Consider the following 26,113-nt stretch of genomic DNA (forward strand, 5'->3'; position numbering starts at 1 on the left):
GCCAGTAATACTATCCGCCCTGTGACGTCCACTGTACGCATGGTCCTTCAAAGAGTCAAGGTCCTTCAGATTGTTGTTTCTGACATGAGGTAGCATGACGTGTAGCGGGAGTACAGATGTAATAACGCAGATTAGAGTAGATAAAGCCAGAAAACATCTGTGCATCTTCTACTCCACAGGGGAGGACGGGTGGGGGCATGTGAATCTAAGCAGATACAAGCATCATGAAATACGATTACGGTGAGTAATGTATCCATTCTGAGGCTTGTGGATCTGCTTAGATCACATGCTATGCATAGATTAATGTAACGCTCACCTGATTCTCGCAGAGGCGCCGGTCTTGACTGGGCGACTACCGTATCTTCAAAGGTGATGTGCAGCACCCGGTGGGCTCTTTAGGCTGGACCTCTGTGCCCTGTATGCCTGACGTGCTGAGTAAGATGTCTGCAGATAGAAAATACGGGGTTAATGAACTGGGGTTATTGGGGTGTCCCTATCTCTTTCCCCTTCTCCTCTCCTGTAGACCCCCACAGGTTAACGCTCTCACCTTAGGTAAGTGAATGCCGAGCTCTCCATCTGCCTCGGGGCAGGGTGCTGTAACCAGTTTCTTCACTGGATAGGTAGCGCAGGCCTCTTGACTTCAGAGGACTGCTGTCCGTCGTTTACTGCACGAACGGTAAGTTTCAAGTAACTCAAATGTCTTTAAAGTCTTTAATAATGATGTCTCTTGTTTTGCAGGGTTCCGGCGGTGGCGGATGACGGGCTGAAGTGAGTTGAAGATGGAGCCCGTGTGATGGATAGAAGCGCCTGGAAGCACGTAAGTAAGCGCTTGTTGCCAGCTTCACGATGCGCTCTAACTGTCTTTTTATTTTGCAGGTACAAGTTCGGAGCGGCTGCAGGGTGCCGGGATACCCACTGGGTTAGATGTGGAAAGGAGTAATGGCACGTGAGTATTAAAGTTCCCCAATGTCTTTAAACGCACCTTGTTTTGTCTTTCAGATGCGGGATGCAGCGCCGACGGCCTCCGGAGCGTGCGAAGAGTTGGTAAGCTTTTGTCTTTCAGATGCCGGAATGCAGTGTGAAGACCTCCGGAGCGCACGAAGAGTAGGTAAGCCTTTGCCTTTCAGATGCCGGAATGCTAACCTGTTCTTTCTTGTCTTTATAGGTGTTGCTGAAGACTGGATTCAGGATGGTAAGCCTTTTTCCTTAGGCCCAGGACCGGATGCAGAAGACACGATGAGCGTTCTGCTGCAGAGGGTGCAGAATAACGCAAAGCAAGATTCATCCACCGGGTGTGGTTTAAATAGCCTCCTGTAGTGCTTAGATGTCTCCTTCCACAGCCACGCCTAAGTAAGAAAAGAGTTCCTGGTAAGAAAAGAGTTCCTGCCTTCCAGAAGAGTTCCAGTGTTCTGAATCTAGTGAGTGGCTCCAGCCCCACCCAACAGGAAAAGTAGTTCCAAACAGAAGAAAATCAGAGGCTCAACTGGCAGGCAAGTAAGCAGCATGGTCTGCTGCAGGTAAGTCCACCCAAGCATTATGAGCCCGGCGCTTCCAGCGCTGGGACTGGGCATATTTATGAGCCTGGTGCCACTGGCGCCAGGACTGGGTCCAAAAGGTCCCAATTGGGACTGGTTGGCACTCGGAACCTGGGTTATGGATCTGCTTCCAAGGGAGTTGGGAAAACCCTGACCTTTTGGAAGCAGAGATCATGACAGTACCCCCCCTCAAGGCCCCTCCCAAACCGGGCTTCTCCGGGGGTTTTGGCTTGTCAGGAAATGTTCGGTGAAATCTTTTGATTAGGCGAGGAGCGTGGACATATTCAGCAGGTTCCCAGGATCTCTCTTGGGGGCCGTAGCCTTTCCAGTCAATTAGGTAGAATAGTTTAGATTTGGAGATCTTGGAGTCCAGAATGCTTTTGACTTCAAACTCGAGTTCTCCATCAACTAGGATAGGTTTTGGAGATTTGGTTAGTCGGGTTTGAGGTTGCACGGGTTTTAATAGAGAGACGTGGAAGACCGGATGTATCTTCATGTGCGGGGGCAAGTCCAACTTGACCGCTACTGGGTTTACTATGGTAGTGATGGAATAGGGACCAAGGTATCTTGGGTTGAATGTGCGTGGCCCTTTTAGAGATAGATATTTGGTGGATAACCAGACTTGATCCACTACTTGATAGTGAGGGGCTTCCTTCCGATGTTGATCTGCTCCTTTCTTGTATTGTTCTTTAGCCCTTTGAAGGTGAGAAACAGCTTCCTTAAAGGCTTGGGTGATTGTAGAATGCAGGTAGTCTACTGCTGGTGTTTCAAGATCTTGGAGGGGATCCAACTCCGAGGTTCGAGGGTGACTGCCGTACAAAAGAAAGAACAGGGTTTTTCCAGTTCCCGAATGGACAGAGTTATTGTAGGCATACTCGGCTATCCAAAGGATATCTTTCCAAGTTTTTTCAGTTTGTTGCAGCATGCAGCGTAAATACTGTTCCAGAGTTTGATTGGTCCTCTCGGTTTGTCCGTCGGTCTGAGGGTGGTGACTGGTCGATAGTCTCACATCAATTTGAGCCGACCGACAGCAACTTTGCCAAAAATGAGAAATAAATTGACTACCTCGATCCGAAATTAGAACCGAAGGAAAACCGTGCAGTCGGACGATGTTTTCGAGAAATTCTCGGGCCAGAGTTGCTGCTGTTGGCAAGCCTTTGAGCGGAATGAAATGCGCCATCTTGGAGAATAAGTCCACGATTACTAGAATCGTATTGTATCCGGAGCATGGAGGTAGATCGGTGATGAAGTCCATAGAAAGCGTATGCCAAGGGCGAGGTGGGATGTCAATAGGGCGTAAGAGGCCTGCTGGTCTTTCCTTTTGATTCTTGTTTTGGGCGCATACTCCACAGGACATTATAAAGTCTCTGATATCTTTTTTCCAAGACGGCCACCAGAAGTAGCGCTTGATCTTTTCTGAGGTCTTGGCTATACCGGGATGACCTTCCATTAAAGAGTCGTGATAACAAGAGATTACTTTTTTCTGTAAATCTGTGCTGGGTAGGTATAATCGTTCTTGGAAATACAATAAGTTGTCCTTTACTGCAAAGTCCTTTCCCTGCAGATGCCAATTCTTTATGTCTGCTGGAGTTACAAGTTGCCTGGCTTTATCCTTAACTTCCTCTATGGATTCTGTGGCGATTACACCCAGAATTCTTTGTTCGGGAATGATTGGTAAGGGTTTAGGGTTGATCAAGTGTTCTTCCACTCCCATCCGAGAAAGGGCATCGGCTTTACCGTTCTTTGTACCAGGTCGATAGGTAATTATGAAGTCAAACTCGGCAAAGAATAATGCCCAACGGAGTTGTCTAGAGGATTGGGCTTTTGTGGTTTTCAAATATTGCAGGTTTCGGTGATCCGTAATCACAGTAACGGTGTGTCGGGCCCCCAGCAGATAATGCCGCCAAGCCTTAAAGGCAGACTTGATAGCCAGAAGTTCTTTGTCAGTAATCGTGTAATTGACTTCAGGAGGCGAGAATTTGCGGGACCAAAATGCCACGGGATGCAACTGATTGGTTACCGGGTCCTTTTGTGATAGAACTGCCCCCATGGCAAGGCGTGAAGCATCAGTTTCCACGATGTAGGGGAGTTCGGGGCGAGGGTGTTTTAAGATTGGTGCAGAGATAAATTTAGTCTTCAAATCCTGGAAAGCTTGTTCCGCCTCGGTAGACCATTCAAAACGTTTGTTTTTCTTTAACAAGGCAGTGATGGGCTGGACTATTCGAGAGAACTCGGGGATAAACCTGCGGTAAAAGTTAGCGAAGCCTAACATGCTTTGCACACCTTTTACGGAGGATGGTGATGGCCATTTGAGAACTGCATCGACCTTCTTTGAATCCATACGCACTCCGCCAGGTGATAATATGAATCCCAAGAATTCAACTTCAGTCACGTTGAAAACACATTTTTCCAACTTAGCGAAAAGTTTGTGTTGACGCAATCTTTCGAGGACCATTTTCACGTGTTTCCGATGTTCAGATTCCGATGAAGAATAAACGAGAATGTCGTCGATGTAAACAACAACACACACATCTATGAGCTCTCTGAGGACATCGTTCATAAAATATTGAAAGGCGGCCGGGGCATTGCAAAGTCCGAAGGGCATGACCTGATATTCAAATAGCCCATACTTGGTGCGGAAGGCCGTCTTCCATTCATCGCCCTCTTTTACTCGTACTAAGTGGTAAGCTCCTCTAAGATCCAGCTTTGTATATATGCATGCTTTTCTGACTTGGTCCAGGAGTTCAGGGATCAAAGGTAACGGATATCTATTCTTAACGGTGATCTGGTTCAGGGAGCGATAATCGATACAAGTTCTAAGGTCTCCTTCCTTTTTTGGAACGAAGAACAAAGCTGAAGAGGCAGGGGACTTGGAAGGACGAATAAACCCATTTGCTAGGTATTGATCCAGGTATTGTCGAAGGTGAAGGTTCTCAGGCTCGGTGAGGGCATAAATTCTACTACAAGGAGGAGTAGATCCAGGTATCAGGTCTATCTGGCAGTCATAAGACCTATGAGGAGGTAGAGAGTTAGCCTGCTCCTTCCGGAAAACATCTTGGTATTCTAGGTATTCGGGAGGTAACTGGGGAGTCTCTGAAGAAATTGCTGCCAGTGCAACACCAGGTGAAGGGTGACAAGTAGAGACACATTCTGGAAACTGGACCGTTCTTGCTCGCCAATCGATCAGAGGATTGTGTTTCTCTAACCAAGGTATTCCTAGAATAATCTGGAACTGAGGGGCCTTGATCACATCGAACACGATCTTCTCATGGTGTCCATCTTGACTTACTAGCGTCACCTCTTGAGTGGTATGCGTTACTGGCCCGGAGGCTATCTCCGTACCATCCACCGTAGTAATGACGTCCTTTACAGCCTTGGGACAAAGAGTTAGATTCATCCTCAAAACCATTTCATGATCCACATAATTGCCGATGGCACCGCTGTCGACGTAAGCTTCAATTGCATGTAATCGATCCGGATTATCAGGGCTAATGAGGACCATAGGTATCACGAAATGCGAGGTCACGGAACTGGTTTTCACGCTCGGCAAGAGGACCTCTATTCTTGTCGGGCGAGGTCGTTTCCCTGCTCAGAGTTTGTAACTGTGGTACCTGCAGCTCCTACTGCCTTCTTGGCAGGTTTCACCGGACAGTCTCGAAGAAAGTGCCCTGAGTTTCCGCAATATAGGCATAATTGCAACTGTTTTCTCCTTTCCCGCTCCCTTTGTGTTAGAGGACCTTTCAGACCCCCTATTTGCATGGGTTCCCCGGAGTCTACTCCTTTGGAAGGAGTTGGCGGTTTGGAAAATACTCGAGCATCAAACTTGGAACGATCGGCCTTCCTGTTCTGCAGTCTGTGATCTATTTGAACGACCAAGTCTATATAATCCGAACAGTCTTGTGGGGGATTCACTACTTGGGCTAAAACGTCTTTGAGCTCTCCACGTAGACCTCTATAAAACAGCGTAATCCTTTTGTCCTCAGGCCATTGAGTTTCCACTATTAGTCTATTGAAAGATGCAATATAAGCCAAAAGGTCTTGATTACCCTGTCGCAACGAAAGAAGCTCATTGTCCAAGGCCTGCACCTGTGCATGTCTTGCGAACAGTTTTTCCATACTAAGCTGAAAGGCTTGAAAATCATGGAGAACCGGATCATCTTGATTAACTAGAGGGATCGACCAGTCTGCCGCATTGCCACTAAGGTACGAAAGTACAAAAGCTACTTTAGCTTGATCAGTTGGAAAGGCTGCTGGCCGGCATAAGAAGTGCAACCGGCACTGATTGATAAATACCGCAAACCTCTTTGGGTCACCAGAAAATCGTTCGGGCGGAGCCAGAGGTACATTCCCAGGTAGGTTGATCTGCACTGGATTCATAGAGGATGTTGAAGGAAGATTTGCCCCTGATGCGGGTAGCGGGGTCTGTCCGGCTTGTGACTGTAGCAATTGTCTAGCAAGATCATCTGTTCTCTCCTTGGAAATAATTAGTTCCCTTCTTAGAGCGTTCGTTTCCTGACGAGCTGCATGCACTTCTGCCCTTAGTTCCCCAAGTAACCGGGCTAGGTGGTCAGTATCCGAGGTTTCCATAGCGCCTGGGCGAGAGTTTTGCGGTAGGCTTTGCGTTCTGTAACGCTCACCTGATTCTCGCAGAGGCGCCGGTCTTGACTGGGCGACTACCGTATCTTCAAAGGTGATGTGCAGCACCCGGTGGGCTCTTTGGGCTGGACCTCTGTGCCCTGTATGCCTGACGTGCTGAGTAAGATGTCTGCAGATAGAAAATACGGGGTTAATGAACTGGGGTTATTGGGGTGTCCCTATCTCTTTCCCCTTCTCCTCTCCTGTAGACCCCCACAGGTTAACGCTCTCACCTTAGGTAAGTGAATGCCGAGCTCTCCATCTGCCTCGGGGCAGGGTGCTGTAACCAGTTTCTTCACTGGATAGGTAGCGCAGGCCTCTTGACTTCAGAGGACTGCTGTCCGTCGTTTACTGCACGAACTGTAAGTTTCGAGTAACTCAAATGTCTTTAAAGTCTTTAATAATGATGTCTCTTGTTTTGCAGGGTTCCGGCGATGGCGGATGACGGGCTGAAGTGAGTTGAAGATGGAGCCCGTGTGATGGATAGAAGCGCCTGGAAGCACGTAAGTAAGCGCTTGTTGCCAGCTTCACGATGCGCTCTAACTGTCTTTTTATTTTGCAGGTACAAGTTTGGAGCGGCTGCAGGGTGCCGGGATACCCACTGGGTTAGATGTGGAAAGGAGTAATGACACGTGAGTATTAAAGTTCCCCATTGTCTTTAGAAGCGCCTTGTTTTGTCTTTCAGATGCGGGATGCAGCGCCGACGGCCTCCGGAGCGTGCGAAGAGTTGGTAAGCTTTTGTCTTTCAGATGCCGGAATGCAGTGTGAAGACCTCCGGAGCGCACGAAGAGTAGGTAAGCCTTTGCCTTTCAGATGCCGGAATGCTAACCTGTTCTTTCTTGTCTTTATAGGTGTTGCTGAAGACTGGATTCAGGATGGTAAGCCTTTTTCCTTAGGCCCAGGACCGGATGCAGAAGACACGATGAGCGTTCTGCTGCAGAGGGTGCTGTTAGGCGATCCTCTGCACACCAGGCCACGACACATCAGAACACTGCTCACATTCCCCCAACATCTCCTCCCAAGCTTCGAGGCTCAAGTGATTCGGTGAAGCCACAGAACCGAAGACTCCGTACCGTTGTACGGGCTCGATTGCAACCCTTTCTGCATTGGCAACTGCCTTGGAGAACGTATAGCAGAAAGGGCGGCCTTACGTCTCCACGCCGGTCACGTGATACGCTATGGCGTTCCCCATGTGATCTTGGTGGACGTCACATGATCCAGAGAAGTCACGTGACCCAGGGGCGATCAGTATAAAGGTCTGAGAGACAGAACGCTCATTGCTTCTCAGCTGGCTTCGGACACTGTTTGGCGTTACATCTTGCTCCTTGTTACCTTGATCACGGAACTCTATCTCGGACTCCCTCGGACACCCCTTGGTACTTTTGCTTGGAACTGTTTACCTGTTGCCGGATTTCTGGACTGCACCTCGACTTGTCTTTGGATCATCCCTTGGTACCTTGCTGATCTTCTACGCCTTTTCCCTACTGGGGATTCAAGTCAAGCCCTGACTCCCACAGGTGGCTACCCTTCATCCACGCTAACCTGCGGTTCTACTATTCCAGGGACCGCCGCATCTAATGAGCCTCGAACCTCCCTACTAGGTTACCTGGGTCTCCCTTACACCAGATAGGTAAGACACTTTAGATTCTTTTGTTTACCTGCCTGTATTGTGATTGCCTGGTGCTTAACCTCCTTCCTTCTTGACAGCAGCATCGGTGTTCCAGAGGCTCCGTGGATCTGGGAAGACATCTCTCACCTGTGGCCTCAAGGGTCGCACAGCGGGTTTCTATTTCGTTCCCCTGTGCGTCACTTGGGGACGGAGGTCTCATCGGTCTACACGACACTCAAGGCAGAACAGACTGAGAAGCCGTATAGTCGTGTTAGACGATGCAGGGATCCACGGACGAACCCATAACTGCTTTAGTTCAGGCAATTACAATACTAAGGGCAGATATGGCCGCCGCGAACACAGTGATCCACCAAAGGCTGGATACCATACAGAGCGTTCAGCATCCCCTTCCTGCAGACCCGGAGTTCGGAGAGGGCAGCTCCTCCCCTACACTGCCAGTACCGACTCCAATAGTCCTCCCAACTCCTTCCCCCCTGGCTGCTCCTGAACGTTACCAGGGTGATCCCAAGACATTTAGAACCTTTGTTAACCAGTGCAAGTTACATTTCTTATGCAGGCCTTTGGCTTTTCCCACGTCCACTGCTAAGGCCGCCTTCGCCCTTTCCCATTTAGCTGGAACAGCTGCCGCTTGGGCTAATCCCCTGTTAGAAAACAATAGCCCGGTTCTTTATGACTTTGATATGTTGGTCCTAGAAATGTCCCGAGTATTCGATACTCGGCACAAGGCTCAGTCTAGGGATTTGGAGTTGTTGGAATTGACTCAGGGCAAAAGAACGCTGATAGATTACATCACCAAGTTTAATCAGCTAGTTGCAGAAACATCATGGCCAGAAAATAAGCGGGCGGTGGTCTTTTACAGGGGGTTGAGTAACACCATGAAAGACGCTTTAGCAGTAATCCCTTCTATGCCTACTCAGTACCAGGAATTGGTTGATCTCGTCCTGCAGGTAGATGCACGCCGAGCGGAGCGTAGAGCTGAATCGGGGGCCTCCTCCTCTCCTCCTCTTGTTAATACTCCCGTTTCCGTTACTGAAGAACCTATGCAAGTGGGAGGGGTACGCAGTCCTATTACAACATCTGAGAGGGAACAAAGAAGGGTTGATAACGCGTGCTTTTACTGTGGCACCACTGGACATTTCGTGAAAGAGTGTCCTCGACGTCCCAAGAAGAGTCAGGTTTTTCGGATGGCTCGACCTTAGGACCGGAGACCAGGTCGAGTTTCCCATCATCTTCTCCGGGAACCCCTCTTACCTTTGCTCGTGTTCAACCTATCTCCGTAAAGGCTACTTTATGTCCCTCTACTGGCCTTCTGCATGCAGTCAATATCATTATTGATTCTGGTGCCACTGGTAATTACATAGATATTGATTTGGCCCATTCCCTCAATCTACCTTTAGTGGTAAAAACACGACCGGAACCTGTCCAAGCCGTAGACGGCTCCGCATTGATTTCTGGTCCTGTTAGACATCAAACCGCACCCCTCTTGTTGAACATACAGGACATACACACAGAAACCTTGAGTTTTGATTTGATCACCGCACCTCAATTCGGTATCATACTAGGGATACCCTGGTTACGTGAACATAATCCATTGATCAATTGGCAAGCAGGCACTGTACTCTTTGAGTCCGATATTTGTCAGAATTATTGTCTCCCGATCCATCAAGCCTCTGACACACCCTCTCGGGTCTTGGGAGCCCTAGCACAACTCACACTGACGGTTGACGATCCAGAAGTCATACAGTCCCATACTGTTGGGGGGTTGGTGTCTGGGATCCCGCCAGAATATCTGGCTTTCGAATCAGTTTTCGATCGAGGCTCGTCTGAGGTACTTCCTCCACATAGACCTTATGACTGCCCAATCGAATTGCTTCCTGATTCCACCGTTCCTTCGGGCAGGATCTACTCTCTGTCTCCTTCGGAGGAACTGGTGTTAAAAGAATATGTACAGAACGCCCTGCGTTTAGGACACATCCGCCCCTCCACTTCACCAGCGGCAAGTCCTATCTTCTTTGTACCTAAGAAGGAGGGGGATTTACGTCCTTGTGTGGATTATCGGCGTCTGAACGCGATCACCAAGAAGGATAGATATCCCATCCCGTTAATCACTCCACTCTTAGATCATTTAACACATGCTACCGTTTTTACCAAACTTGATCTACGCGGCGCATACAATTTGGTACGCGTTCGCGAGGGAGACGAGTGGAAAACTGCTTTCTGTACACGTTACGGATTGTACGAATATCTTGTCATGCCCTTTGGCTTATGTAACGCCCCGGCCACGTTCCAACGATTCATGAATGACATTTTCAGGGATATTCTGGATGTGTACATGGTTGTATATTTGGACGACATCCTGATCTTCTCTCGTGACCTGGATGATCATGTAAAACACGTCCGAGAAGTATTAACCCGTTTAAGCAAACATTCCTTATTTGCCAAACCTGAGAAATGTCAGTTCCATAAGACCTCTGTTGAGTTTTTGGGTTTCCACATCACCCCTGGGGCGGTATCCATGAACGAGTCTAAGGTCAAAGCAGTCTTAGATTGGCCAGTACCTCAAACACTCAAGTCCTTGCAGGCCTTTTTAGGATTCGCCAACTTCTATAGGCGTTTCATCTCTTCCTTTTCCACGATTGTAGCCCCACTCACGGCCCTGACTAGTCCTCGGGTGCCATATCAGTGGCAGAGAGAACAGCAGGAGGCTTTTGAGACTCTGAAAACCGCCTTTACTACCGCACCGGTACTCCAACATCCCAATCCGGATCTTCCGTTCATAGTCGAGGCAGATGCCTCTTCCTTTGCCCTCGGGGCGGTGCTGTCACAAACGTGTCCTAATACCGGCAAATTACATCCAGTGGCATTCCACTCCCGTAAGTTTTCCAGTACTGAGTCTCATTATACCGTTACGGAAAAAGAACTCTTGGCGGTCATGGACGCGTTCCGTGTTTGGCGTCATCATCTTCTGGGGGCTAAGTATCCTGTCACAGTATACTCCGATCATCGGAACCTACAGGATTTGGCCTCCCTGAAATGCATTAATAGCAGACAGGTCCGATGGCATCTTTTCTTTTCCTCCTTCGACTTCCGTATTATGCACCGTCCTGGAACGGCGCATGGGAAGGCGGATGCCTTGTCACGTTCCCCGGGGGGGGTCCAATTGCCTATTTTCCCCGACACTGTTCTCGAAAAGAGTCATGTGATTTGTCTCTGTACTCCCTCATTGTCACTGATAGACTCGGTTCGATCCTGGACTAGCGATCATTCTGACCAGTTACGAGAATGGGATCCGGTATATTCTGATGGTTTACCTTTCGTACATGAACGCCTGTTCCTTCCTACACCTGTGACACGTAATCTTGCCCTTGAGTGGTCTCATGACGCCCCCTTTAATGCCCATCCCGGACAAGAGCGCACTTTAGACCTTCTCAAGCGTTGGTGTTGGTGGCCTTCTATGAGGCGCGATGTGGAGTGTTACGTCAGGTCTTGTGCGGTATGTGCTCAGGCTAAACATCAAAGGGGTCGACCGATTGGGTTGTTGCTTCCGCTTCCGGTACCTCCCAGGCCCTGGCATACATTGACGATGGATTTCGTTACCGATCTCCCCAAGTCGAAAGGCTTCGATACCATCTGGGTAGTAGTGGACACGTTCACAAAAATGGCCCGTTTTGTCCCTTGCAAAGGTGTCCCTTCGGCCCCTGTCTTGGCGGACTTGTTTTTTGAACATGTGTTTATGCTATTCGGCCTCCCTTCGGTCATTGTTTCCGATCGAGGTTCACAGTTCACCTCTCGGTTTTTGAGATCCTTGACGAAACTATTGGGCATTGATACGAGGTATTCTTCGGCCTATCATCCGGAGACCGATGGTCAGACCGAAAGGACGAATCAATCGATGGAACAGTACCTTCGTTGCCTCATATTGCAACACCAGTCCTCTTGGTTGGCCGTTTTGCAGCTTGCGGAGTTTGCGTATAACAATGCGGCTCATTCAGCTACTGGTTGTTCTCCTTTTTACGCCCTCTATGGTCAACATCCCAAGGTTTTGCCGGTCCCTGATGCCTCTGGTTCTTTGAATCCTGCGGCCACGACATGTCTTAGGGATCTTTCTGCTATTCATGCGAGTACAGTGGTTCATCTCACTGAAGCAAAGGCCTCTATGAAGGCCCGTGTGGATGGCAAACGTCGTGCTGCTCCCCCTCTGGTGGTGGGTTCTAGGGTCTGGTTATCTTCCCGACATCTTCGCCTAGTGGGTTGCCGGAAATTGCTGCCTCGCTTTGTCGGGCCGTATGTGATCTCGCAGGTTGTTAATCCGGTGGCTTTCCGTCTAGTACTCCCCAGCTCTTGGCGTATCCATCCTGTGTTTCATGTCTCCCTCCTCAAACCCTGTCCTGACTCAGTCCGTCTTCGTACCCCTGTTGCGCCGGTGTCCTTGACCTCTCCTGATGTTTTTGAGGTATCGGCCATTTTGGGTTCTAGATGGTTTAGGGGTAGGCTCCAGTTTCTGGTGGATTGGACGGGTTACGGCCCGGAGGAGCGTTCGTGGGTTTCCGCATCTGATGTGAACGCCCCGCGGTTGGTAGCCCGCTTCCATAGGGATCATCCGTCCTGCCCACGGGGTCGTGGGCCATTGGGGGGGGGCTATGTTAGGCGATCCTCTGCACACCAGGCCACGACACATCAGAACACTGCTCACATTCCCCCAACATCTCCTCCCAAGCTTCGAGGCTCAAGTGATTCGGTGAAGCCACAGAACCGAAGACTCCGTACCGTTGTACGGGCTCGATTGCAACCCTTTCTGCATTGGCAACTGCCTTGGAGAACGTATAGCAGAAAGGGCGGCCTTACGTCTCCACGCCGGTCACGTGATACGCTATGGCGTTCCCCATGTGATCTTGGTGGACGTCACATGATCCAGAGAAGTCACGTGACCCAGGGGCGATCAGTATAAAGGTCTGAGAGACAGAACGCTCATTGCTTCTCAGCTGGCTTCGGACACTGTTTGGCGTTACATCTTGCTCCTTGTTACCTTGATCACGGAACTCTATCTCGGACTCCCTCGGACACCCCTTGGTACTTTTGCTTGGAACTGTTTACCTGTTGCCGGATTTCTGGACTGCACCTCGACTTGTCTTTGGATCATCCCTTGGTACCTTGCTGATCTTCTACGCCTTTTCCCTACTGGGGATTCAAGTCAAGCCCTGACTCCCACAGGTGGCTACCCTTCATCCACGCTAACCTGCGGTTCTACCATTCCAGGGACCGCCGCATCTAATGAGCCTCGAACCTCCCTACTAGGTTACCTGGGTCTCCCTTACACCAGATAGGTAAGACACTTTAGATTCTTTTGTTTACCTGCCTGTATTGTGATTGCCTGGTGCTTAACCTCCTTCCTTCTTGACAGCAGCATCGGTGTTCCAGAGGATCCGTGGATCTGGGAAGACATCTCTCACCTGTGGCCTCAAGGGTCGCACAGCGGGTTTCTATTTCGTTCCCCTGTGCGTCACTTGGGGACGGAGGTCTCATCGGTCTACACGACACTCAAGGCAGAACAGGTTCAGAATAACGCAAAGCAAGATTCATCCACCGGGTGTGGTTTAAATAGCCTCCTGTAGTGCTTAGGTGTCTCCTTCCACAGCCACGCCTAAGTAAGAAAAGAGTTCCTGGTAAGAAAAGAGTTCCTGCCTTCCAGAAGAGTTCCAGTGTTCTGAATCTAGGGAGTGGCTCCAGCCCCACCCAACAGGAAAAGTAGTTCCAAACAGAAGAGGATCAGAGGCTCAACTGGCAGGCAAGTAAGCAGCATGGTCTGCTGCAGGTAAGTCCACCCAAGCATTATGAGCCCGGCGCTTCCAGCGCTGGGACTGGGCATATTTATGAGCCTGGTGCCACTGGCGCCAGGACTGGGTCCAAAAGGTCCCAATTGGGACTGGTTGGCACTCAGAACCTGGGTTATGGATCTGCTTCCAAGGGAGTTGGGAAAACCCTGACCTTTTGGAAGCAGAGATCATGACAATTAAAGAGCAGTGTCTGGAGAAGGTGGTGGGTTGTGAAAAGGTACAGCGGCAAATAGATATTTTAGCACTGCTTGTCCCACCTGTGTATCCGCTTTAGAATGTGTGTCAATGCAGTAATGCTGAGTAAAGTTATGTATATAACTCCATGTAGCTGCTTTGCAAATGGCGTCAAACATGACGTTTGCTATAAAAGCCAAAGTAGCTCCTGTACCCCTGGCCGAGTGAGTTCTTGGTGTGAAAGGCAGGGTTTTGTTTGATAGGGTGTAGCAGAGCTGTATGCATTTCACTTTCCATTTGGAGATGGCGTTCTTTCAAACGTGATCCCCTTCTCTTCAAGGTGCCATTGAGACAAACAGTTGGTCTATTTTTCGTAGCGGTTTTGTCCTGTTTACATAGTAAAGAACCGCCCTCCTTACATCTAGTGTATGGAGGTTCCTCTCAGCTGAGTTAGAAGGATTTTGAAAGAAAGCAGGAAGTTCAATGGATTGGTTGACATGGAACTTGGATATGAACTTAGTTGAAAGCCTAGGGTGTGTTCTTAGTACCAACTTATCTTTGTGGATAGCAAAGAAAGGGTCTTGCACTGGCAAAGCTTGTAGTTCACAGATTCATCTTATGGAGGTCATGGCCAACAGAAAAACAGTCTTATATTTTAAGTGTTTAAGGCTGGATTTGTGCATAGGCTCTAAGGGGGACCTATGAGCTTTGCAAGTACCACATTTAGATCCCGCCCTGGAGGTGGGTTTGAAGTGGGGTGCGATGGGGTAGAGCCCTTTTACTCCTTCCATGAATACCTTAATGACAGGGACTTTCCACTAGGACACCTTGCTTTGAGAAGTGGTGTATACGGATAGAGCCGTTAGGTGCACCTTGATGGAGTTAAATACTAGGCCACAGTCTAGTAAGCGGTGCATGTAATGAAGAATGTATGATGGAGTACATTCAATAGGGTCAATATCTTTGGACTGGCACCATATTACAAATCCTTTCCATCTGTTAAAATAACAGTGTCTGGTGTTTGGTTTGCATGCCTCTGAGGATTTCCATACACCTTTGAGGTAGTCCAACAAATCGGATATCTTTGACATTGATGATATTCAAAATAACCCAGGAACAGATTTGCCTCAAGTGCGGCACGTGCAATTTTTGTAAATATGCCTTGTCACCAACAATGAAATTCAGTTGCCAATCGGGGGTGGTAGTACAGATATCAGACTTCATCAATTGTAAATACAAATTCATAGTCTATGCCATACAGTGCGTGTTTAAGAATATCTATGTGGGCAGTACCATTTGTGAGCTCTGAATACGCATACGAGAGCATCTTGTGCATTTAAATAGTCAAGATCCAAAATTACCGCTAGCGCAGCATTAGCAGAGGAATCACCAATCAATGTCAAAGATATCCGATTTGTTGTACTACAGCAGGCACGTGCTCACGTCAGAGGTGGGGACCGCCAATTGTTTCTACATCAACTCGAAGCTAAAATGATCTGCAAACTCAGATGTACAGTAGATGGTCTGAACTGTGAACAGGAACTAAATGTATTTCTATAAATTAACAAATGAAAATGAAAACATGAGCAAGAGACCCTGTGAGAACAAGATTTTACACACTGTTTGAATATTAGAGAACACGCAAATAATCACCTGGAGGCAGAGCCAACCAGAGGAAAGGGAAGCACAAATTGAAGATACATTATTTGGCAAACTAAGGGATTTAATGCACCGCAACTGTACATTATAAACATTATTCCAAGGTACGGATACACATAGTCTACTCAACAAGGTGAATAAAAAAAGCAATAGATATTTCATGCCAATATTTTTGAAATTGTGGACACCAAACACAATACACAAATTGGCAATCACAATCATCTATATGGTACATGAAAACAGTGAAAACATATTGTTATTAACAGACAATATTGGTGAATGCTCCAGACTTCTGATTAGTACATAAACAAACCACACATGCAAGGGATACACGGCTATTATGGCACATACAGTAATTCTCACAGGAGACACCGTCTATATCTTGTTCTTTCAAACATATAATTTATCCACAGTGTGGTTAGATACATGGAGACAAGACTAATTAAGGACAAACATAGTGAAAGACATGGTGGTTCAATGACAATGTTAGAAACTCACTGAATCTTTATTCGTTACACCTCACAAACACAAATCTGTAACAATCACAGCTATTAAGGCATATACGGTACCGTTCACATTATACAGAACACATAGCCTATCAGAAAGTGGCAAAACCGCCACGTAACAAGTACGCCCCAATGCAGATGTAGGTGATCTTTAAGAAAGGAAAGTCAGACTACTTCTTTTGTAAGCAAACAACAGGACATGACGCGAGGCATTGTAGCCTAATACTTTTTCGCATGAATACAGAGAACAGGTAAATGGATTCATTGTATTGACATAGTCTGCTAAACAATGAGTGCCATAAGCAATGATGTTATCATTAACTCTTAAGAATAATTTTTAACGTGCCACATGGTATTTTTTCATAAACGTTTAGTTTTATATGCAAACACTTTTGAGCCTGTACGTATATTGAGTGGGCTGACAAGCTTAGCGGACAAACGCACGGCATAGCATTACCAGCTCACTTATGAAGTCCCATAGAGATACACTACAAACAGTAAGAAGTTTTACCTTTCAACATACTTTACCAAGCAATAACAAAATAATGTGCAACACAGCAATACAATGGGATGTATATCAACAGTGTTCATTTCACTGTTTTTCATGATTCTTAGGAACTATTATATTTTCAAGGGTGACTGAAAGCGGCGTTTTTAAAACGAGCCGAGTTAAGAATACAAGACGCCAGCAATATACAACACAGGGAAACTTTTCAATTGGGATAACTATGCATATTTTAGCACGACACTAACAACTAAGGGTATTAGCAATTAGCTGAACCAATATGCTCTAACATTGCAGGCATCCGGATTGGAACAGAAGAATCAGGTGATTTCTTACGCTTCATATTGAGTACCATTCTAAATGAGAAACTTTACGCATGAATATTGGGACATGCTGGTATTGATCTTATTTCACTCATTGGGGCAATGGGGACAGTATGCTTACAAGCAGGACTTTTCTAACATGTGCTCCCCAACCTTTTTGGCTCTCCCTTTGGGTTTCTGGGTAATCATTATGCTACCCTTAACGCACATATTTCTCGTGCACCTATGGAATGCTCTCTTTTTCGTTTTCGACCCAGCACTCAGGACATTTATAGCATGATGGCAGATGGAGTTGAAATTGTTTTGGATATATATTTTCAACATGTCAACAGGACAGGTTTTCCTAATGATTTGTTTTCTGTGTTCTTTCTCTTTTTCTATCTTTTTCATTTGACCTTTGTATTTGTTATTTTGTTTGTGTTTTTGCTTTGTGATGATTTGATTTCTCATTTTTCTACATATTAATGCATTGTATGAATATTGTACAATTTCGCAATCATGTCGACCCAACACCATGTGAATTTGCTCTACACTCTTTGTACCGTTTTGATTGTCAGTCTGATCTTGACCCATCAACCTTGACTGGATTGAAATATTAATTTTTGTAACCAGGCCATGCCTTGACAAGGACCAAAGTGGACAAAACACGTGTTGGCACAGAATGGGCCTTAGAGTATGAACTAATAAACAGTTACCAGGAGCGATACTCTGCTGTCTAACAATTAGTAAGTCATTGCAACTAACATATTTAAGGACAGCGCTCTCTCCACAGATCTTAAAATTGTTATGTGCCATTGACTTTCAGAACCGCCACACCTAAAGGAGAACATGTAAACATCAGTGGTGCAAGGTACAAATATTAATGTAACACATTTCAGTAGTCACATTTGTCTTCAGTAGGGGAAACATACAGTAGGTATGATTGACACTACATTTCAACTCTACATCTTTTAAAGATACACAAATACACAAAACACATTATTTCAGTTTTACTTGTTAAGTGGAATTTTCATGGAGGTGGGCCGTGCACGCTGAGAGGATCCGCCCTCCTGACTGTCTGACCCAAGAAAACCGGGCGGCGATGACTTTGGATCATCCCATTCATCGTCCCATTCATCGTCATCAACCGATGCTGAAGAAAAAGAAAAACAATAGATTAAAAGGATTCCAGATCAGTCCTCATTTGATTTTATGTGTTTTGTGAGAAACCTGAAGGTGTCTCCCTGGCTAGTTCCCAGGAATCTGTCATACAGGTGGCGGGACACAGCCATCGCTATTGGATCCAATTCCTGGGGGTGAGCCAGTGTGGGAAGATTACCTGGATGGGGGTCCTCGGGAGTGGGACACCGACAGGTTAGACACGGTATCCCCCTTCCTTCAACACCTTTTTCCCATCCTACCACATAGGACATACAGAACCACTGCCCTGCCCCCCCCCACCCCTTTTCGGACACAAACACTTTCACATGACACACCAGAGAACAGACTAACACCAGAGCTGTTCACCTGACATGTCCCAATACAAGGGTCAGGCAAAGTCAGGCAACTGATCAGAATCACACACACCTGACGGCCCTTTCCCTTCCCCACAGGGATAAAAGGTGGAGAAAGAAAGCACAGTAGGAGCAAATCGAGTACGGCAGACACCACGGCAAGACGGCTAATCAGGCACGGTAGTTAAAGAGTGTTAGGGAGAATTCTCTGTAAAGGCTAATTTCCCAAACTTAGTGAGTCCCCCAGCAGCTTTGCTGGATTTTTGGGGTTTATTTTTTTCTCCTAAGAGTGAGACTCGTTTCCTCCCACTCTTAGACATGATTTGAGTTGTTCCTTTGACTTTGTATGTGTTCTATGGGCTATGGGGTCCTTTTCCCCATAGGGTTTCATGTGTTTTTGATATGTGGGTTACACAGCACCCTCCGTGCAGTAACCCAGGGGTGTCGTAGCGACCCCCAAACATAGACTCCATACCCTGGGACTGACTACTGTCTCCCAGGGCATGTAATATCACCATTGGCTTTACTAGTCTCAAATTGTGAACAGAACCAGTACAAACCATCCTACTGTGGACGTACTGGTCGGGGCAATTCGATTGCCCCGGGGTCTGTTGTTCGAGGGGGCACTGTCCAGTCCCCCCCGACCGAGTTTTGGCTGGTGGCAGTGGATACTACTTTTTATATTCGACCGCGAATATATTCCTATGGGATTTTCCCATTGTTCGAGACTACCACTTTTGAATATATCCTCGAACATACCGCCGGTTTATTAAATTAATATAAATTCACCGGTTGGTATTTTTTGCCGAAACTTGGTTCCAAAATGGCGTTTGTGTTCGCTTCTGTGACTCCAACCCAAGTCGAGCCCTTTGTTCCACTTTTTGGCGGGCTTCTCCACAGAAGCCTCCAAAAGTGGTGCCACTCTGTCTGGGTACCACAGGGGTTGTGGGAGGGGGTTTAGGCACCCTGGACTGAGCTGCCTCGGCAACTCAAGTCGCACTCTTGTTTGATTGGCCCAAGTGGTGAGCCGCCCGGCTCACCACTTAGCATGTTTGAGTGACAGCTAGGCTGAATGAATGGGGGTTTTCTGCATATAAGCAGGGCTTTGGGGACTGGAACTTCAGAAGTCGCCACAGGACCTAAAGAATCCGAGGAGGGAGAAGCCGAGCCGACCTGCAAGAACGACACCACCAATGGAGCCCTGCTGAACCGTCTCACCACTTTTCCCGACGACAGAGGAGATCTCCAGCCCGGAGAGTCTTCTTCCTTTGACTGGTGGGGATAACCAGTTTGCCCGTCTTTTCGCCTTCCTGGACCATCTCGTGGCCGCCTTGCCCGTGCCAAGCACCCCGGCAACCGGAATACCACGGTTTACCACTACCGCGAAGAAAAGGGTGGTACCTTGTAACCGGGAAACTCTGCGGCTGGTTTCTTCCCTGGCAGTGCAACGACCTTCAGCTCTCCTCCACGTCGAGACCTCCTCTTCCTCTGGACGAAACACCGACTTGCACCCGCTGCCAGGAACAACTGCCGCCGCTGGAGCGTTATTCCCACTTTCAAGTACTGTGTCCCGCCTGGATTCCCTTGCGACAGATCGTTCGGGGGTGACAGTAAATCCGCGACTTTCTAACCTGGGTTAGCCTGGGACCTGTTAACTAACTTTTCCTGACTTTATCTCAATCTTTTTGTGAACTATTTTACAAAGACTCTTTGGGCATAACCCCACTGTGTGATCCTGGACACATTTTGCATGCTCTCTCTAAGAGTGGGCCTGGCATTTGAACTTCCTTGTTCTCCAGTAGACTTTGCCTGACCTGCCTCACTGTGGTTCTTTGAAAAGTATTGAAATTTGTGTGCTTTCATAACTCTGCCTTTTCCCTCCCTTTTTAATAACTTATTAGAGTGCCATCTTATGTTAAGCGCTCACCTCTGTGTGAAAATAAGTGGTGTTTCTTATTTAGACTTGTCTAATAAGTAATCAGGGTTGTATATATATATAGTAGTGACTGTGTGTTGAATTTACTTACCTTTCTTTGTGCTAGTGTAATTTACAAGTGTGTCTTTAAATAAATAATTATATACCTTTACACCAAAGCTCTGGTCAGTGTTTGCTTGTGCTATTGTATCTCTGTACCTATTGTGTATACTCTATATACTGCCCAACTCATCTTGAGAGAAGTCTGACTGCTCAGCCACAGCTACCAGGTGAATCTGGGTGGTACAGACTGCTACCAATTGGGTTTACTGCCAAACACCTGTAGTCCTAAATCTTTTGCAGTGGTTCCAAAGGGAACTTCACAGGTTTCTGCCTAACAAAGAGAAGGAGAAAAGTGGCAGGAATCGAGAGGGTGGCGAGGAGAGAAGAGACCTTACCCCTTTTGTCCCAAGCCTGAGGAACCTTTGTAGAAGAGAGCCTAAGACAGCGAACAATAGCACAAGTGTCTTGCAGTAGATGTCAATAGGCCACAGGGCAAGCATACATCGATAAGCAGGAGCGAGAGAAGCTCCCGTGATCGTGGTACCGGCCTTTTTCAAGTAAAGCAGAAAGCCAAGCGGTTCAGCACACCCGCCAATTCGAGGGGACAATCGATAAGAACCGGGCAGTGTTGAGTGAGAATCGCAAAGTGGCAAGTTCGAAATAAGTTTTTATAAAACAGTAAATGAACTGTACAAAGTGTTAAGGGCAGGCCAGCTAAAAAGGGAAGCCAGCACCATGTGGGTGCTAACTCGAGAGACTGGTCGATCCCCATCAGAGCGAAACTACGGGTACCAGAAGGCCGTAGCAGAGTCACCGAAAGAGGTCAAAGTGGTCATACAGGAGGTCAAGTAAAATTCCTGTACAATCAAAAGACTGATCTACAAATTGTGTGATACCAAGGGAAGTGAATACCGCCATATGAGAAAGCAGAAAGCCGCAAATTCAAGTGAATGTGAAGTTGGCAAGGGTGGGCCCGACCGAGGGATGCTGACGAGAGGGGCAAAGTCTAAAGTTTTGAGAAACAGTGTGTTGACAGAGGTGAACCCGGCCGAGGGATGTCCACTATGAACTGTTTGAAAAGACATTGAGAAACCAAGGGAAGTGAAACTGGCTAAAGAGAAGAGAAGGGTCCGAGCCCGACGGAGGGAGATCCGGCTGAGATTGAGAAGGGTCAGCACCTAGAAGAGGGGGATCCAGGGGTGAAACCATCACCCTATGTGAAACTCTGGTAAACAAGTGAGAAGGGTCAGCGCCCAGAAGAGGGGGACCCTGGGGTGAAACTTTCATTTGTTAAAGGAACTTTATTTTGGAACTTGAGAGGCCTTCAAAAGCGAGAGAACATAGCTATCCAGGGTCTTGATATCATTAAGAAAATTCTACAGATTTGCACCCAGGAGAGGGGGATCCCGGGGTGAAAGTAGTCACCCAAAGCCCATGGAAGAGAGACTATTTGTTTTGTTATTTGAATACGTCAGGTCCTCGAAGGCAAGAGACTTTCAAGGGAAACAAGACTTGGCCATCAACGGCCCTGATAGCTGGAACAAAACTGCCATCTCGTGATGGAGAAGCCGGACACTGAACTGTGCTCCAAGCTCTCATCTTGCCCCATGCTCAAAACGTGGGGGAGGGAGACCCAAGCTGCCACATCCTGACATATTATTTGAGAACACTTCTTTCTTTTCTTGTAAACTATCCTGCACCCCTTTTTGTATTAGCTGGGTCTTGCAATAGGTTTCTTAGTATAGGCCCTTTTATTTTGACACAACGCCACTAGGACAGCCTTATTTTCATTTGATGGCAGACGATTGCTCCCATCTAAGATTTAGGTTTAGTTTAGGCGTTTTTCCACCCTGCAAACATTGTTCAATAAACAACCTTGAACTGTGATCACTTGTGTCTGTCTTTACTGTTGCCATCATGAGTTCCTCACAGTTTCTACAGAATGTTATACCGATGCACTTTAAGATACATAAAAAAATAGAACAGAGGAAGAAGCAGAGTAAAAGAATATCAAAATAAAATTAAATGATGTGAAATGATGGTCCCTAGAAACAATTAACAATGAAAGTCAAGCAACAATGTGAAAATTGCAAGACAACCAAGTGTTGGTAGTGGGCCGTGCTAATTACACTTTTCTTAAATATATATTTATATTGGTATTTATATATTTATATATAAAGACAGTAACATTCCTCCCACCGCACCTCAACCCTCCCCGTGGCAGCAGCACCCTCCCTAGCTCCTCTCCCCCCCAGCTTCTCCAGAGCATTACTTGGTCTATCACACAATGAGCAATATCTGCAAGTTGTGCAAGCACCATTGCTTAATGTAGTCCCCCTTGCAGATATGCCATTGCCATCACCCAGTCCTGCTGGAATTTCCCACCATCCCCCTGGATGCTACGTAACCCACGACACTGGGAGCATCCCCCACAATTTCTGAAGCCAGTCTATGCCCGTTGGAGGCTGTCTCTGCTTCCAGAGTTTCGCTATCACCTGCCATGCTGCTATCCACATCATCATGAAGGCCTTTTTCTGGGTTTTGGTAGTTGGGCTAATCCCAGGATCAAAGAATCCACACATCCACTCCCGGGGGCTCGGGGCTGCATCAAACGTGATCATTGTTTGTATCTGAGATGTAACGTCCGCCCAGAATTGGCCCAAAACCAGGCATTCCCACCAAATGTGTATCCAATTACCCATTCCTGAGCACCCTCTCCAACATTCCTGCAGACTAGCAGCATATATTTTATGTAACGTTACCAGGGTATAGTGCCACTGCATCATGACCTTGTACCAAGTCTTTCTAAGTTGTATTGATCACGTCATTTTAGGAATGTTTCCCCATACATTTTCCCAATGTTCTATAGGGATGTCTGCCCCTAATGTGGCCTCCCATTGCTTCATGTACCCCCCAGTGAGCAGTCGCTCCAGCATCCATCAGTATTTTATATAGCATGGATATCATCTGCTTAGTCCCCGAGTGCGTGGTGATGGTTTTTTCAAACTTGGTCAGCTCCCTCCCCACTGCCTGTTTGACCCCGGTTCATTATCCAGTGTCTCATTTGATAAACACCCCATTCTGTCCCCTTTCGTGAGCCCTTTGTGTTGTTTGAAGTCCTCAAACTTGAGTATTGTCTTTCCCTGCAACATATCCCCCAGCTTTCTACATCCCCCAACGTGCGCCATTGCCTGAATGGTCCCTGCACCATCCGTGGCAAAAACTGCAGGTTCCCAAAAAGCGAGTAAGCGGGGGACGGGCATGAAGACAGTGCACCCTGCTCCAACAGCCGGTCACATATATCGCATACCACACAAACTACCTGGCTTAGTCGTGTGTTCTGGGGTCGATCTGGCCTACGAAGCCATAGGTGTCACGACCCTCGCCCAAAACCCCCTCTGGCAAACCCATTGGCCAGGTGGAGTCAGGACTCGGGCCTCTAGAGCCTGGCATCCTCTTCAAAAGCTCTTATGGGGCCAGTCCTGGCGCCTATGGCGACAGGCACATACACCATGAACAACAATGTGCTTGGGAACTACTTTATTGTATTGTCAGCCAACATGGAGGCATCCACATAGCTTGGTTCCTAAGAACCAAGCTATGCTGTCTAGTGTTTTGGATGTGGCAGGCCTGGAACTACTTTCCCTGGTACTACTTTACCTGGGCTATATAAACCACACCCTGACTGCAGAACATGCTTTGTGTTACTTTGCAGCTTGCAACGTGACGCTCACTGTGTCCAGCTATTCCCTCAAACCTCGGAGAAGCAGAACCTGCAAGGAGACAAAAGGAACATCATTAGCAGCAGCATCTTACCTGCAGTCTTCATCTTTAAACACTCGCAGCTAGTGAGAACAGCTTCTTCGAATCTGCATGCCTCCCGGACAGAACGACCTGAAAGAGGAAGATAGAGGCAACATTAAAGAAAGCTGTAGAGACATTTACAAATTACGAACTGCTCAAAAGGCTTACCTGGCTGGTCGCCTCTCGGCTAGCACCACTCCGGACATTCCACTCACGCTGAAGAACACTGCAACCTACAAGGACGGAAAAAACAGGTTAGCAAGGCCAAGACTTCACAGCGCTGCGCATAGCGCTTAATTACCGCATCATAGTGCTCCTAATGCACCATCATTTACCAGCGGGGCTCAACCAAGCCAGTTCGCCGCGCTGAAGCTCTGCATACCTAAGGGAGAAAAAAAAAGAGACATTTTAAACAAAGAAAGGCATGCAGGATAGCAACAAAACGAAAGAACAGCAATAAGACCTACCTGAACAATATCAAACGGGCCGGCCCCAGTGAAGTAACTGGACCGCACTCGCCCATGAAAGACAACACGCCCCTGCAAAGAAGGCAGGACGGCGAGCACGCCTATTTCTACCACAAGGTGAGGAGAGGGCGCCAGAGGGACCGAAAGCATACGGGGGTGGAGGGAGGATACTGACCCCAGTCGGTCAGTCTTGAACACAGTCCTCCTGTATTGTCAGGCAGAAACTTCCCCGCAGATCACATCAGGGCAAAGCTGAGAAGCATACCAGCGAGTAACCCAGCTGGGTGGCGTCCCTGTGGATACCAAGTGAGTGTAACAATAGGATCTCCTCCAAAGGTTTCCTCGCCACCGCCCTGTCCTTCCGCACCATGGCTTGGATCTTTCCACAGAGAGCCACTCTTGCACTACTCTCATCTGTGCCTCTGCATAGTACTTGATAAAGTTTGGGAGGTCCTAGCCCGTCCCCTTACCAAGCCATCAAGGTCTGTAGAGCTATTTGCGGACGTTTATTCTGCCAGATACATTTGGAGACCCACTTATTCAGTGCCATAAAGAAGGATCGCAGGAACGAGACAGGAAGAACCTAAAAATAATATTGAACCATTTTGACAGTGGCAAAACAGCCCAGCCACTATATCCGAAATGGGGGTCGACTTTTCCAGATCAATCTTAACCTGCCGTAGTGCCTCGGGGTAGTTGCAATCATATACCTGCAATATGGCTTCTGCTATGCTCACCCTTAAGTACCTTATACTCCCGTATGCCACTACAAAACGGGATTATTGTGGCAGGGTTGAGTGCCAGCTCATTGACTTCTGCATATTGATTTTGAGCCCAGCGACTTGCTCAATTACCGTAGGTTCCGCTACTAAATCCAGTATCGAGGTCTCTGGCGCTGTTATAGTCATCAACAGGTCAACGGCAAACGCAACAACTTTGTTTTCCTCCCCTCCAAACGGTATGCCCCTCCCTGCCGGATTATGCCCAAGTTTCATGAACAGGGGCTCTAAATATAGAGCGTATAAAAACATGGATAGAGGGCATCCCTGTCTTGTGCCACGAAGGATGGGGATAGATCGGGAAAGATGTGTGTTGATTGATAGTCGCATCATGGGGATTTGATAATTAGCTCTCACCATCTGCATGAATTTGGCTCCCAGTCCCATATGGTCCAAGAGCAAAAAGAAATGACCACTCAATGCAGTCCTCTACCTGTAGCTCCAAGTTCTGGGACACTCTAGCCACCTGCTCCAGCAGCTTGCTGTTTTGCTTCACCTCCGTGAGGCCCTGCTCCGTGGTGTCTACCCTGTCTCCCAAGTCACTCACCTCCCACTCATCTCCTTCAGGGAGCTACATAGCTCTTCTTTCAGTGATGCAAATTGATCTTGGAAGATCGCCATCTTCTTTCCCTCCAGGTCCACGAGGCATTCCTTAAAGTCGTCCTTGCTGAGGGCCATGTCATCTTTCTCTGGGTTCTTACCGTTGCTCCCCAACCTTCGCCTTTCGTGAGTAGTTGTGGCCTCCTCTCCCCGCCGTTTCCAGCAAAGCTCTAGTTTGCCTGGGGCATAGG

At 47.6% G+C, this 26,113-nt stretch overlaps 1 protein-coding gene across 2 annotated transcripts in view; it reads right to left on the reverse strand.

Annotated features, from left to right (window-relative positions):
* SNX9 (sorting nexin 9) overlaps positions 1 to 26,113 on the reverse strand; it is a 1,580,311-nt gene that overhangs the window by 839,570 nt on the left and 714,628 nt on the right. For both annotated transcript variants that reach the window (XM_069607724.1, XM_069607723.1), the window contains one exon: positions 17,795 to 17,933. In XM_069607724.1, coding sequence (XP_069463825.1) covers positions 17,795 to 17,933 — 139 coding nt within the window. The remainder of the gene's footprint in view (positions 1 to 17,794; positions 17,934 to 26,113) is intronic.

The sequence above is a fragment of the Ambystoma mexicanum genome, chromosome 4q, assembly GCF_040938575.1.
Source record: "Ambystoma mexicanum isolate Mex_15411 chromosome 4q, UKY_AmexF1_1, whole genome shotgun sequence".
Taxonomy (NCBI): Eukaryota; Metazoa; Chordata; class Amphibia; order Caudata; family Ambystomatidae; genus Ambystoma; species Ambystoma mexicanum.